At 32.9% G+C, this 14535-nt stretch overlaps 1 protein-coding gene across 1 annotated transcript; it reads left to right on the plus strand.

Annotated features, from left to right (window-relative positions):
- Positions 1-11707: 11707 nt before the first annotated feature.
- Positions 11708-14506, plus strand: LOC140874208 (formin-like protein 4). Its single transcript, XM_073277490.1, has 2 exons — positions 11708-12899; positions 12983-14506. The coding sequence occupies exons 1-2, from the start codon at positions 11791-11793 to the stop codon at positions 14304-14306; spliced, it is 2433 nt and encodes an 810-aa protein (XP_073133591.1). The 5' UTR covers positions 11708-11790; the 3' UTR covers positions 14307-14506.
- Positions 14507-14535: the final 29 nt, after the last annotated feature.

Genomic DNA, 14535 nt, shown 5'->3' on the forward strand with positions numbered 1-14535 from the left:
CCCACTTGAAGATTTGATTACAATAATGGCTTCACACAGTCAATGCAGCAACTCATGCCTCCTTTCTTATACTTGCAGTTCAACTGAAGTTGAACATAACTTCAGTTTGTCAGTGGTCACTGCCTTCGTGAACATATCAGCTGGATTTCTGCTTCCAGGAATTTTCCCAAGCATCAAAATTCCATCTTCCAAAACTGATCTGATGAAATGGTACCGAACCTGAATATGCTTCGTCCTAGCATGATAAATAGGATTCTTTGCCAAATGAATAGCACTCTGGCTGTCACAGTATAGCATACTATCCTCAATCTTCTGACCCAACTCCTCAAGGAATGATCTCAACCATATCATCTCCTTGCTAGCTTCTGTCACTGCAACATACTCAGCTTCAGTAGTCAAAAGTTCAACAATATTTTGCAACTTGGACACCTAGCTTACTGCCGTATCACCCAATGTGAACACATATCCAGTAGTACTCTTCTTGCCGTCTAGGTCACCACCCATGTCGGCATTGACATATCCTTGTAAGTCTGAATTTGACTTTTTGAAGCACAGAGATGAACTGATAGTACAATGCCATAGACTTGAGTTAGCTCCAGCATCCACAGCTGCTAACATGTCTCGGCAACTGGAAGTCATGTAGAGGGTTTTAGTTTTCGTTCCTCGAGCAACAATCATGGCTCCTTTGCTCACTTTCCAAGAGCCATCACCAAAGGTCACTTTATGGCCTTCGTCATCGAGCTGTCTCACTGAGATCAGATTTCGGGTCAATTTTGGTACATACCTCACTTTGTTGAGCTTCCAGATGGATCCGTTTGATATTTTCAAACTGATATCACCCATACCAGCTATTTCCAACGGTTTTCCATCAGCTAAGAAAACCTTTCCATAATTACCAATAAAGTAATTACTAAATACCTCACGATCACCGGTGGTATGAAATGAAGCTCCTGAATCCATAACCCATGAATCAGCCTGGCTTTCTATGGATAGTACTAAGGCATCGTGTACATCCTCAGTAACAGCATTTGCATTATTCTTGGGTGATCTGCAATCCTTTTTCATGTGACCGATTTCACCACAGCTCCAGCACTTCAATTTTTTTTCGAATGTATTTTTGTCTTTTCGACTCCTTGATTTGGATCTGCCACGCCATCGGTTAGAACTTTTTTCGCTACTCCTGCCCCTACTTCTGTTTTCGAGATTTAGGGTAGATCTCGATGATGTTGCTTCTCCCGAATCCCTCCTGCGAACTTTTTCACCAAGGATTCGATCTCTGACATCATTGAATTGTAACTTTCCTTTTTCAGCAGAATTGCTAACCGCTGCCCGCATCGGCTCCCAAACATTTGGTAAAGACGCCAAAAGAATAAGTGCATGGATCTCATCATCAAACTTGATTTCAACCGATGTTAGCTGGGAAACAATCGTGTTAAATTCATTGATGTGTACTGCCACCGAAGCACCTTCCTCCATCTTCAAGTTGAATAACTTTTTCATGAGGAACACTTTATTATTTGCTGATGGATTCTCGTACATGTCCGACAAAATGGACATTATCTCCTCCGTGGTTTTTGCCTCCGCCACGTTGTGTGTCACGTTCTTTGTTAGGGTCAATCGTATTACCCCTAACACTTGTCGGTCAAGAAGTTTCCACTCATCATCCTCCATCTTTTCTGGCTTTACCCCGGATAGAGGTTGATGTAGCTTCTTGCTATACAGATAATCTTTAATCTGTAACCGCCAGAACGTGAAATCTGTACCGTCGAAATTATTGATTCCTGGTCCCGATCCGTCATTTCCGGCCATCGCTTCACGTGCCTTAATAAAATTTCAAAAAATCTTTTCTGATGTGGAAGATCAGACAAAGCTGCAACCACAGAGCATACTCAAAATTTTAAAAAAAATTTCACCAAGGCTCCCGGACACCGTAACAGCTTTGATACCAGTTTTTATGAATTATGCCGGAGTGATCATGACGATAATATCTTGCAGAAAAATAATCAATAAGGACACCAAAGATTTACGTGGTTCACCCAATATAGGCTACGTTCACGGAGCTGCTGCAATATTTATAACCGGAGAAATATTACAAGTGTATACAAAACATTATATCTCACCACACTCATACCCCGAGTATTACCGAGAAATAATTCTCTAACTCACAAGAGATCTCTGAAAAAAAAACTCACTTTTTTTCTCTCTTTTTATTTTCTTCTCTCTTTGTTAATATAAAAGAAGAGAAGAATGAGATTATACGAATGGGGGGAGAGGCTGCCAATTTATAGGAGAAAAGAAGCGCGTGAATTAAATGCAGAGGCATTTAATCCACTTCCCCCACTCCCAACCACTGTCGTCCACCTAACAGTAGTCTCGAGTTAACTGATTGAAGCATGGTGACCGGAATACAAAGTTTTTTCGCGCAAGTGCATCAACTCATCGTAGAACTAATTTCATCAAGGGGTTGTATAATATCAGGGGCGAGTGGTTTGAGGAGGAACAAAGCATGGCGAAATAACTTTGAATTATTATGATAAAGTGTTTTCTTCATCTAATCCTACCCAGGTGGACATAGAATCAGTCACTAGTACAGTGGATTTAGTGGTGGATGATCACATGAATGATATTTTATGTGCTTCGTTTTCGAGTGATGATATTAAAAGAGCAGTCTTTGACATACATCCATCAATGGCTCCGGTGACTGATAGGTATACAACCATGTTTTATCAGAAACTTTGTCCTATCATAGGTAGGGGTGTCAATTCGCGTGGGTCGGTTGGTTCGGGTCGGGTTGAAGAAAAAAATATTTTAAAAGTTCTCAACCCGAACCCGACCCGAACCCGAACAACCCGACAATGTTCAACCCGAACACGAACCTGTATAACCCGAACCAACCCCTCAACCCGAACAACCCGATTTTTTATTTTTATTTTTTTAGCAAAATAATTAAATAAAAAATCAGAACACAAAATAATAATAATAATAATAATAATAATAATATATTTAATCATATGATAACAAAATCTAAGCTTATATATAATTTAAATTTGAAAGTTTAGTTGTAGAAAATTTAAAGTTTATTTACTACAAAAAATAAAAAATTTATTTTAAAAAATCAAAATTGTACAAAATAAACATTAAATCAAGAAAATATATTATATTAATATAAAATAAATAATTTTCAAATAAACAACATATGAAATTGTAACAAATCTTTCTTAATTATATATACAAAAAAGAAATAATAAAAATATTTGGGTCAACTCAGGTTGACCCGACCCAACCCAACCCAACCCGAACCCGAATAATTTTTTTGGGTTGGCTTTCGGGTCAACCCGATTAAACCCGAACCCAAAAACCCCCAATCCGAACCTGATATTTTTTGGGTTGAATCGTGTCGGGTTGGCGGGTTGGGTTGGTTTTTGACATCCCTAATTACGGGGGACACTATTGTAAAGGCAGCACTTTCCATTCTCAATGGTCAAGGGAATCCTAAGGAGTGGAATAAAATCATGATCACTCGTATTCCAAAAATCCTTAATCCGACCACTCTGAAAAACTTTAGGGCATAGTTTATGTAATGTATGTTACAAGATTGTGGCTCGAGTAATCACGAACAGATTTTGACCGATACTTAGCCAGATCATAAATCCATTCTAAAGTGCTTTTATTCCTGACAGGCTAATCTTGGATAATGTTATTGTGGGGTTTGAATGTATGAACTGGATCCGTAACAATAGTAAGGCGAAATCGGGGTTTGCAGCATTGAAATTGGACATGAGCAAGACTTATTATGGAGTAGAGTGGAGTCTTTTTTTTTTTTTTTTTTTTTTTTTTTTTTCCAGAAAATGATGTTAAGATTGGGGTTTGCGGAGAAATAGGTAAAATTGATCCTGAAATGTGTTGCATCCGTAACACATTTTACTAATAAATGGACGAATCAATATTAATTTTTCAGTTATAATATATCTGGTCTTACGTTCAATGTAATACTATATACAAAGATATTGATAGATCTCTAAATTTTGCGCATGAGTAGTTTGAAACATCCAAATTCATATTCTTAATAATTTTGACACGAAATTTGAGGATAATTATCTTTGATATTCGTCTAGACGTTTGTATAATAAAGACTCCCTTCATCTCACCTTTTTAGAAATATTATCTTTTTTCATCCGTTTCAATTATGTATTATAGTTTCTATATTTAGTATGATCTTACTAAATATTTTATCAATTTATCTTTATTAAATTAAAATTAATATTATTAACTGTTTGTATAGCTTTTTTACCCTATTAAAATATTTATTAAGGAAAAAAATGAGAAATTGTTTTATGAAATTTATATTTCCAAACACTTTCTTAATCTCGTGAAAACACACTATGCCTAAATAAGTAAATGAAATAAGGCAGAACAGGAATTGCCTAGAAACAAGAGAAATTTGGGACCGAAATGAAACAAGGAGAGATTAGTAAAAGATTTGGATTTGGAGATTGTAAAAATCCAAAACGGAATCTGTTTACAATATATAATAAAAAGTTGTAGGACTTTTGGTGAATAGAAGACATATTATTGTTTCAGATTTCTCTCGCTGCAAATATGAAACAATCTCAAAGATATCGTCTTGGAAAGAATATCAGGTTTTGAGTTGAAATGTATGGCGAATTCAGTTAATTGAGATTGGTGGCTCAACTAGGGGTGGTTTTTGGATATACCGTACTAAAAATATTGGTATAAAAAAATTCATACCGATACCGATAGCGAAATTCCAAAATTTTGGGATGGAAAAAATCCATATTGATACCATATAGATACCGAAAAAAATTCATTATACCAAAAAAATGTCTGTATATAAAAAAAATTCGGTACGATATGCCAAAAATTCGATATTTTGGTTCAGTATGACAGCTCTAGGCTCAACCATCATCCTTATTATTCCTGTTCGACATTCTTTTTGGGATCTTTCGACCCTACAGTAAGGGTTTCAGTGCAGGTAGTGATTAAGATTTAGCCACACATTAAGGGTCAGCTTGGATATAAAAGTCATTGACTTAAAAAATATTTAAATAAGTTCATCTTTTTAAAGTGATTTTATTTATATTTAAAAAAAGCAGAAAAAGCTTTAGCGTTTAGATAAATGTTGAAAAAGTTATTTTTTAAATTGAAACAAAAGTAGAAGTCCAAAATCCAAAATTTTTGGCCTTTAAAAAAACACTTATTTGGATTTAAATAAGTATTTGTTGTAACCAAACGCCTAAATTTTTTTTAAAAAAACACTTTTTTAAAAAATAATTATTTTTCTTTGGTTGACTTCCATAACCAAACGCACTCTAAATTTCTTGTGGGACACATAAAAATGTTATCATCACATAAAATTGACTAAATCTTAACTATTGACCTAAATACCCTTATGTAGAATAGAATTTTCTTCGTCTTGGATAAGAATAATGGCACAAGTATTGATATAACTTTCATTGTAAAAAGTTGTAGGTCTTTTGATGAATAGAAGACATATTATTGTTTCATACTTCTCTCACTGCAAATATTAAACAATCTCAAAGATATTGTCTTGGAAACAATATCAGGTTTTGAGTTGAAATATATGGCGAATTCAGTTAATTAAGAGTGGTGGCTCAACCATCATCCTTGTTATTATCGTTCGACATTCTTTTTGGGGTCTTTCGACCCTACAGTGAGGGTTTCACTGCATGTATGAGGTAGCGATTAAGATTTAGCCACACATTAAATTTCTTGCGGGACACATAAAAATATTGTCATCGCATAAAATTGACTAAATCTTAACCATTGACCTAAACACCCTTCTGTAGAATCGAATTTTCCTCGTCTTGGATAAGAATAATGGCACAAGTAATTGATATAACTTTCATTGTTGTTGTTCTTCTTATTTTATTTTTAATTTTAATTTTTTGGTAACTTCGATATTCGAGTTTCGTCAAACTAATCCCAAAGACGATTACGTTAATGTTAGCACATAAACTGTCCATGTGCTACATTTGACGGCTCTTCTTTTTTTATATGCGAGTTGTTCATGTGAACATCTCGCGTGCAAAAAATTGAACTGTTGGATCATCATTCGAACACTGCCCGAATGAGGTAGCATCGACAGTTGACGAAGGACATGGATGAATGGTGTAGCATATATTGATGTCATCTTATAAAGGGGTGAACTCGTGTTTGAATCAGTCATCTTGAATGGCATACTGCCAACTAGGAGGATATCACAAAAGTTGGATCTGCTCCTGGAGATTCCATCTTTTTTGGGTAGAGATACCCCTCTCAATCAATAATGGATTTTTTTTTAATTGAGTGATGCTAAAATATTTATACATCAATTTTTGCATCATAAAAATTTTAATACAAAAATTATATTCATCAAAATCTCATAATATATTAAATGCAAAATCTCGCAATATAATATTAAAATTTCATGATATAATAGATATAAATATCAATGATATTATTCTTTTTTTTTTTATTTCCCTCTATGAAAAGTGTTCGTCTAATTGAATATGATTTTGGCTCCGCAACTGAATTAGCGTGACATAGGATCATAGAAATATAATGATTTATAATATTAAATATTAAATTAAAAGGAAATAAAGATATATTGATTTTATTTAATTTTCAATTATTATAAAATTCGATTTTAACATTAGATGAAATTAATATATTAAATTAGAATTAAAAATAAATATTATTAAATAAGTTGACATTCAAAACTTATTTATAATTAAATTATTTAAATTGCATGTCCTTCCCAGAACAATGTAATACCTAACAATATTATTTTGTTTTAAATAAGTTTAGTGATCTAATACCAATTGCAACAACTAATGTTAGGCTAAACTCATTTTTTTTTATAAAAAAAAACTTATAAGTTCATATATTTTATAAGCTATTTTAACAACTAATAAGTTGTGAGGTCTTATTTTAATTTACAACATAAAGAGTTCAACCTAAATAAGAAGTTACACTACCATCTTTATCGATCTGGGTTTAAATTTGAACTTGAAATTAAATTCAAAAATCATCAAAAAAATTAGATAGAGTTACCACGAATTAAAGATTCAATATAGATAATATTGTTCCATTCAAAACCATCACTACATAACCAGATTTAAAGAAACTATATCTGAAGTGCCATAATAATAAACAAATTATTCGTTTTATCTAAAAGTTCTTGAATTATGTTTTGATAGCAAAGAAGCTGTCAATATTAAAAACAAGTGCAAAATACTGCCAAAAATTTATATTTGTGGGGGTGACGCATTATTTATTAGTGTGGTGCACAAAATTTTCTACGTGACCGTCTCAAGGTTTATATTTTTTGTGAGACAGATATCTGTCCGAATTCGACTAATGAAAAATATTATTTTTTGTCAAAAGTATTATTTTTAAATACAGATATAAATTAGATCAACCAATCTCACAAAAAAAAATTTGTAAGATCATCTCACAAAAAAGACTATTTTAGTGCGGTGTTAGTATTATTTTTTATTATTTTTATTATTATTATTATTATTATATATATATATGTGTGTGTGTGTGTGGTATTAATTTATTTATTAATTGATGATGATTATGTTTATAAGTTTAGGTTGATCACCTACCTGTGTTAAAAAATTAAAAAATATATATAAAATGATGGCTAGTGATCCACCTTTCATTTAACTTGGGTTTAGGACCTCTTTTTAAAATTTTGAAAGATCTTGAATATATATAAAATAATGCACACTTTTTTCGATAATTTCAGTCGGCTATTATCATTTATGATCTGTTTCATTTTTGGTCTCCAACTCATTTATATTTTTATATCTACTCATTTTTTAGTAAGTTTCCCATTGGACCATTTCACGAATCTTTATTCGTCGAATGGGTCAAAGTTGCTCGTGTTCACAATAAAAATTAATATTTTTGACATAAAAAATAATATTTTTTATGAATGATCCAAATAAAAGATTTGTCTCACAAAATCGACATGTTAAACCATTTTTTTACAGTAGCTTGTGGTTTTTTTTAATGATCTTGATATTAATTAAATAATATCATATTTAATTTATTCTTCATTGATAGTTCAATAATACTATTGTCAATAATATAATTCAACTTTTTATATAATATTCGGCATGCATGTACTCGTTAGATTTTAATATCTACTCACGGACTCACCATTTTTTGTTTTGTGATCTTGGTATTAAAATAATATCAATTTTTATTTATTCTTCATTAGTTCAATAACACTATTCTCAATACTATATTAATTTAACATTTTAATTAACAATATTCAACGTGATTTTTGTTAAAATCGGTGAGGAGTGTTTTTCGGTTGACGGACGAACTTACTAAATCTACGTCTATCATGTGTAGGTTGTACTTATTTTTTACATGTATCTAATTGATAACATGCCATCACAATTTAAAACGATATTTTTTAAAGTTATATATAATTTCATGTCACGACAAATCATATCATCTTTCTTTTTTAGTAATATATAATGCTATTATATACATACATTATACCTCACAACTCATAAGTCTTATTATTTACGTGCCACAAACATAATTAATCAATTAATTAATTCAAATATAACAATATTATAAATATAAATAATCTGTCATGTTGGCGGCCATTATGGAGGCACTGCATGTTAGGAATGATTGTTCATTTGCCCTCTTGAAACAAAACCTAAAAAAAAAAAAAAATTGATACATGATGAGGAATTTTGAATTTTTATTAAATTTAATGAAATTTTGATTTTATTAAAATAATATTTGCTTAATCATATTTACTACTAGCTATCTATCGACGCACACACGTTGTGTCATGTGTGTGAAATATAATGTATAGTAAATAAAGGGTAATGTGAGAACATGAGTCTTGAGAATTTGGGATGAGAAGTTGGATTTAGAATGAGTCATGGATATTACGACATTGTCATTCAATTGTTTTTATCCGTCAATAAAATTGAGGGATATTTTAATCTTCACACATAAATTACCAAATCAGTTTTTATATGGGGTTGAAGCTTTATTAAATGGTAAGATGGTAATATATATTTGAATATGTTTAAAAAAAATACATAATGAGAAATTTTCAAAAGTCTGGACAAATAAAATATGTAACTAATTTTTAAAGTAACTAATCAATTGATAAATATAGAATAAAAATTAGATATGTATGTTTTGTTATAACTTTTAAATCGATTTTCAAGTCAAGCACAAATTTTTTACTTGAAATTTTCAAGAGATTCAATGGAATATTCAGTTAACTGAAATATTCGTTATCATAATTACTGTTTATTTGAATATTTTTTCCAAAAAAAGAAAATGAGAAATTTGAAAAGTGGTGCACAAAAAATATGTAATATTAAAATTAGCTATATTTTTTTTTTTTTTTTTACATATTTTAAAATCAAATTTCAAATTAACCACGTATGTTTATCAATTTAGTTACTTAAATATTATATTTATTATGATGTAACACTTTAAATAGTTTTAGATAACATTTAAATATAAGTGATGAAGGATAAATAATGAATTTTAGTTAAATTTTTATTTTAAAAAATATGATTGTCCCGATTCCCCGAAAGTGAGAAGTCCATTCTTGAATAAATTCCACCTAACTTATTTATGAAAAATCAATTTGCCATCCAAGCCAAAAAGAAAAAGAACAAATAAATCAATTTGCCATCAATTAACGTGAAGTGTGAAAACGATGCCGTAACATAGCAAATCTGTGAGTATGTACCAAAAATGTCAAAGAAAACTTGAAATTAAAAAGAAAAGCCTTTTTAAATTGAGGGTATTAATTGGGTTGACTTGAAGTAGAATGGCGATAAGACTTCAACTTCTTCCAAAAGAATAATAAATTTCAACAATAAATGTGGTAGCTCTCTTTTTTCAACCACCTAATAACGAAATTGGCTAAATTAGCCTCCCCGTTTCTTCAAGACTTCAGCTACATTTAATCTTTTGAAGAATATATATAATTTATTTAATTACATATATTGTAATTTTTTAGTGATTAGATCCATAATCGTTTAAAGTTCTATCAATTCATACAAATTACAATGCAATCCACCTAGCAAAATTCAATAATACGAAATCTCTCATAAAATCGTCTCACGGATCAATTTTATGAAATATTATTTTTTGCTCGAGTCAACTTCTTTTTTGAGTCTTCCAAGTTCCATCTCCTTCCTAGCACATTGTAGATCTATTAATCACATGTTATACAATAACTTTTGAGTTTGTTTGTTAAGTCGACTTCGGTTATATTATTACGAACTCTTTCCATAGAATAATCTAAATGTGGTGTAAAGATTATTGTATAATTTAAAAACTTGATTTATGCAAATACTCGATAACTATACTTTTTAGTGAATGCATCGGAGACTCAAGTTTATAATTGGTCTTAAAGTCAGCTTCAAGTGTTTAATTTCTACGACTCGCAACATGGTGCGATTATTGAAAAATAATTATTAAGAATAAGGAGAGAACAAATATTTTGTACTTTTTGGATTTTTTTTTTGGATATTTGGTAGTTTGCGTGAGAAAATATCTATTTTTCCATATTTTGTACTTTTATGCATTTGTAACATATGCTGTGTTTTATCTCCATTATTATTTTTTGGATGATCCTCGAAGAACTATTAATTTCTCGACATTTTTGTGTTCTAGCATCGTATGCGACGGTGTAATTTCAATTCCCTTGGCCTATTATGTTTCTATCAACTATACTTGTTTGTACAAAAACTATATACAAACTTATAATTTTTATTGACATGTGTATATCAAACGTTTTTCGTGACTAACATCTCGCAACTTATAATAATCTCAATATAAGTTTTTCAAATTTTTATTCCTCCAACATATTGTAATTCGCATTTTTATAAACGAAGATATCATCCTCGTTGGAAAAAAAAAATCCACTTTCCATTTTGCAATCACAATTTATTAAGATCGTCAAAGGATTACTCCGAAATTAGTTCAATAGAATGTAATGATACAATTATTCCAAATCAAGAAATTGAGTATTAGTAAGATGAGGGGTAATTAGTTACCTTGCATTTCTCAATAAAATGTGGACCTTCCTTGTAGACCATAAAATGACATTTTCAATGCTCATCCGTAAAAATGGTTAAAATCGAGTCCTTTCTTTTTAACTTCCGCGTCTTCACTCGTTTTTTTTTGTTTTTTTGTTTGTTTTAAATATATAGTTCATATTTTGTATTCAATAATTTTTTTTGTTGCTGTATTCTTACTTATATATATTTAATACCTTAGTTTCAGAAAGTAATAATTTGTAATAAATTAAATGAAGATAGATTATAAAATTCGTTTGTATATTTTGTTTTTTTCAATGATTTTCTTAATCTGTGTGAGATTTTAAACAAATTTATTGGATTATTTATTTATCAAAATACATCCATTTTATTTCTGAAATCTAACCATAAATTTCAAGCAAAAGATAATATAATTTCCATAAAAAAACGTCTAAGTTTGAATAAAGAAATATATTATATGATCAAGTTATTTCCAAAAATAAAATTTATATTTTTGAATCAAGGGCAAAAAGGTAATTTCAGACACGAAACGAAGAGCCAACTGCTCTCTTTGGAAATTCTCTCAATACAAAACAAATGTTGGAAGTAAATATGACTTCCAAACCAAAAACAGAGATCATTCAACTATGATTGAAATTCACATTAAAAAAATAAGGGAAAATAAAGAAAATCATTCATCTTCTTGAATTCTTTCCAAGAAATCATGGCTGCCAAATCCCAGCCATGTAAAATTCTTTGTTCGATCATTCTTTTAATCTTTTCTTCAATCCCGCCGTCTCTCTCGCAATCATCTTCACCACAGAATATTCAGACTTACTACCCGACTTCTACTCCGCCGCCGCCGTATCCGGCGCGGCCGCTCCCAACACCGCAACCTCCGTCTCCGCCGCGGAGTTCGTCAACCAGAGCGGCGGTGGGGAGAGCCATTGGTGTGACAGCTGCGACCACTCTGGTTTTATCTGGGCTGTTGTTTTTTATTCTTCTGAGGTACTCAAAAAGGAAGAGGGTGAGAGATACTGCCACTATTAGCCCAAATCCAACGGAGAATGCTCCGGTGAATCATCCCGATACTTTCAGCCGATTCAACGGTAATCTGAAAGGGGTGATTGTGGATGAAAATGGGCTGGATGTGCTGTATTGGAGGAACTTGGAAAGTGGAGAGAAGAGGACTAGTTTCAATAAACAGTATTATAAGTTGAAAGATGAGCAGAAAGAAGAAGAAGAAAAGAGAATTGGCGGTGATAAAGGGAGGAAAAATGAGGCACCTTTGCAAGAAATGCCTTTGCTTAGGGGGAAATCTTCCACTTCTCAGAGTCTTGTTTGGGGAGAAAAAGAAGAGAGAATCATAAATAAAGCACCGACCCTTTCATCTGGGATTGCTTTTAAGGATGAGAATATTCAAGAATCATCGTTTCCAGTATCAAAAACTGTGCCTCACCCGCCGGTAGAAGCGACGCCAATGAAAATTTTAGCTTCAGCTTCGGTTCCTAAAGGAAAAATGCCTCCGCCACCAATGCCTCCGCCGCCGCCGCCTCCACCTGGAAAAAGGGCTGCACCACCTCCACCTCCACCACCACCACCAATCCCATCGAATAAAGGCCTTGCTCCGCCACCGCCACCGCCGCCTAGCAGTGCTTCTTCATCTTCATCTTTGCCGAAGGTGATGATAGGTAAACGCTCGCCCTCTGAGGGAGAAGGGTCTTCTAGCAATGGAAGTGGGCAGGTGAAACTCAAGCCATTGCATTGGGATAAGGTGAATCCGGATGTTAAGCATTCGATGGTGTGGGACAATATTGATAAGGGATCTTTCAAGTAATGATTCTACAAAACTTTTTCTTCTAAAATCTATCATTAAAATAGTCTGAATACTTACGTTTGTTGTGATGTGAATTCAGGTTTGATGGTGATATGATGGAAGCTCTCTTTGGCTATGTGGCAACAAACCGAAAATCTCCTCGAGGGGACGGTACATCGAGTAGTCCAAAGCAGGATAAATCAGTTGGTACGCCACAAATTTTCATTCTTGACACAAGAAAATCACAGAACACGGCAATAGTGATCAAGTCTCTAGGCATTACTAGCGAAGATATAGTCAGTGCATTACTTGAGGGACGAGGTATGAATACAGATACATTAGAAAAGCTAGTGAAAGTTGCTCCAACGGAAGAGGAAATTTCGGCAATTCTTGCGTTTGAAGGCGATCCTGCACGCCTTGCTGATGCCGAATCTTTCCTATATAATCTCCTTCAGGCTGTTCCATCGGCCTATACTCGTTTCAATGCAATGCTGTTCAAGTCAACGTATGATTTAGAGGTTTCGCAGATCAAAGGATACTTGCAAACACTGGACTCTGGTTGCAAGGAGCTCAGAACTCGGGGGCTCTTCATGAAACTTTTAGAAGCCGTGCTTAAAGCGGGGAATCGATTGAATGCAGGCACGTCAAGAGGAAATGCTCAAGCCTTTAATCTTACGGCTTTGAGAAAACTATCTGATGTCAAAAGTTCGGACGGAAAAACAACACTTCTTCAGTTTGTCGTTCAAGAAGTGGTTCGAGCAGAGGGTAAACGTTGCGTGCTTAATAGAAATCAAAGCGTGAATAGGACTAATATCCATAGCAGCACAGCTGAGAGCCAAAGAACTGACAAACTATTATCGAAAGATGATAGGGAAAGGGAATATATGATGCTCGGTTTACCTATAGTCGGTGGCCTAAGCGCTGAATTTTCCAATGTCAAAAGATCAGCAGCAGTAGACTATGATCTTCTTGTTAAAACAGTCTCGTCATTGGCAGAACAAGTGGTGGAAACTCGAAAAGTCGTGGCACAATGTAGGGACAATGGAGGATTCGCCCAAGAAATGGCGGGTTTCCTTGATGCAGCTGAATTGGAGATACAGGTGGTTAAAGAAGAGCAGGCAAGAGTAGTAGAGCTTGTGAAGAGAACAACAGATTACTATCAAGCAGGATTTTCAAAAGAGAAAGGGACAAATATACTTCAGTTATTTGTCATTGTTAAAGATTTTCTGGGAATGGTTGATCAAGTTTGTATAGAAATTGCAAGAAATATGCAGAAAAAGAATCCTGCATCATCATCTTCTCCTTCGGCACCTGGCGCTGGATCCCCTCGAGTGTTTAGATTCCCTAAGTTGCCGGAGAATTTCATGTCAGATAATTCAAAGAGCAATTCCAGTGAATCGGATAATGATTCTGAGGTAAGGTAGGTATGGCTTTCAGTTTTGTACAGAAGCAAAAAGGATTTGAGATTGTTTTTGTTACATCATTTTTCAAGTAGATCGATTCTTTTCCCATATGTTTATTCTGATTGATACCACAGAAACAAAAGGAGTTCGATTTTTAGAGTTTCGATTCTTTCTGTTTTTGTTTAACGAAATTTCGTCTTCTAAAGGCAAGGGACACCTTCATTTTCCACTCAAAGATCAAGAAAGATTA

This window comes from Henckelia pumila, chromosome 1, assembly GCF_033568475.1.
Source record: "Henckelia pumila isolate YLH828 chromosome 1, ASM3356847v2, whole genome shotgun sequence".
Classification (NCBI taxonomy): domain Eukaryota; kingdom Viridiplantae; phylum Streptophyta; class Magnoliopsida; order Lamiales; family Gesneriaceae; genus Henckelia; species Henckelia pumila.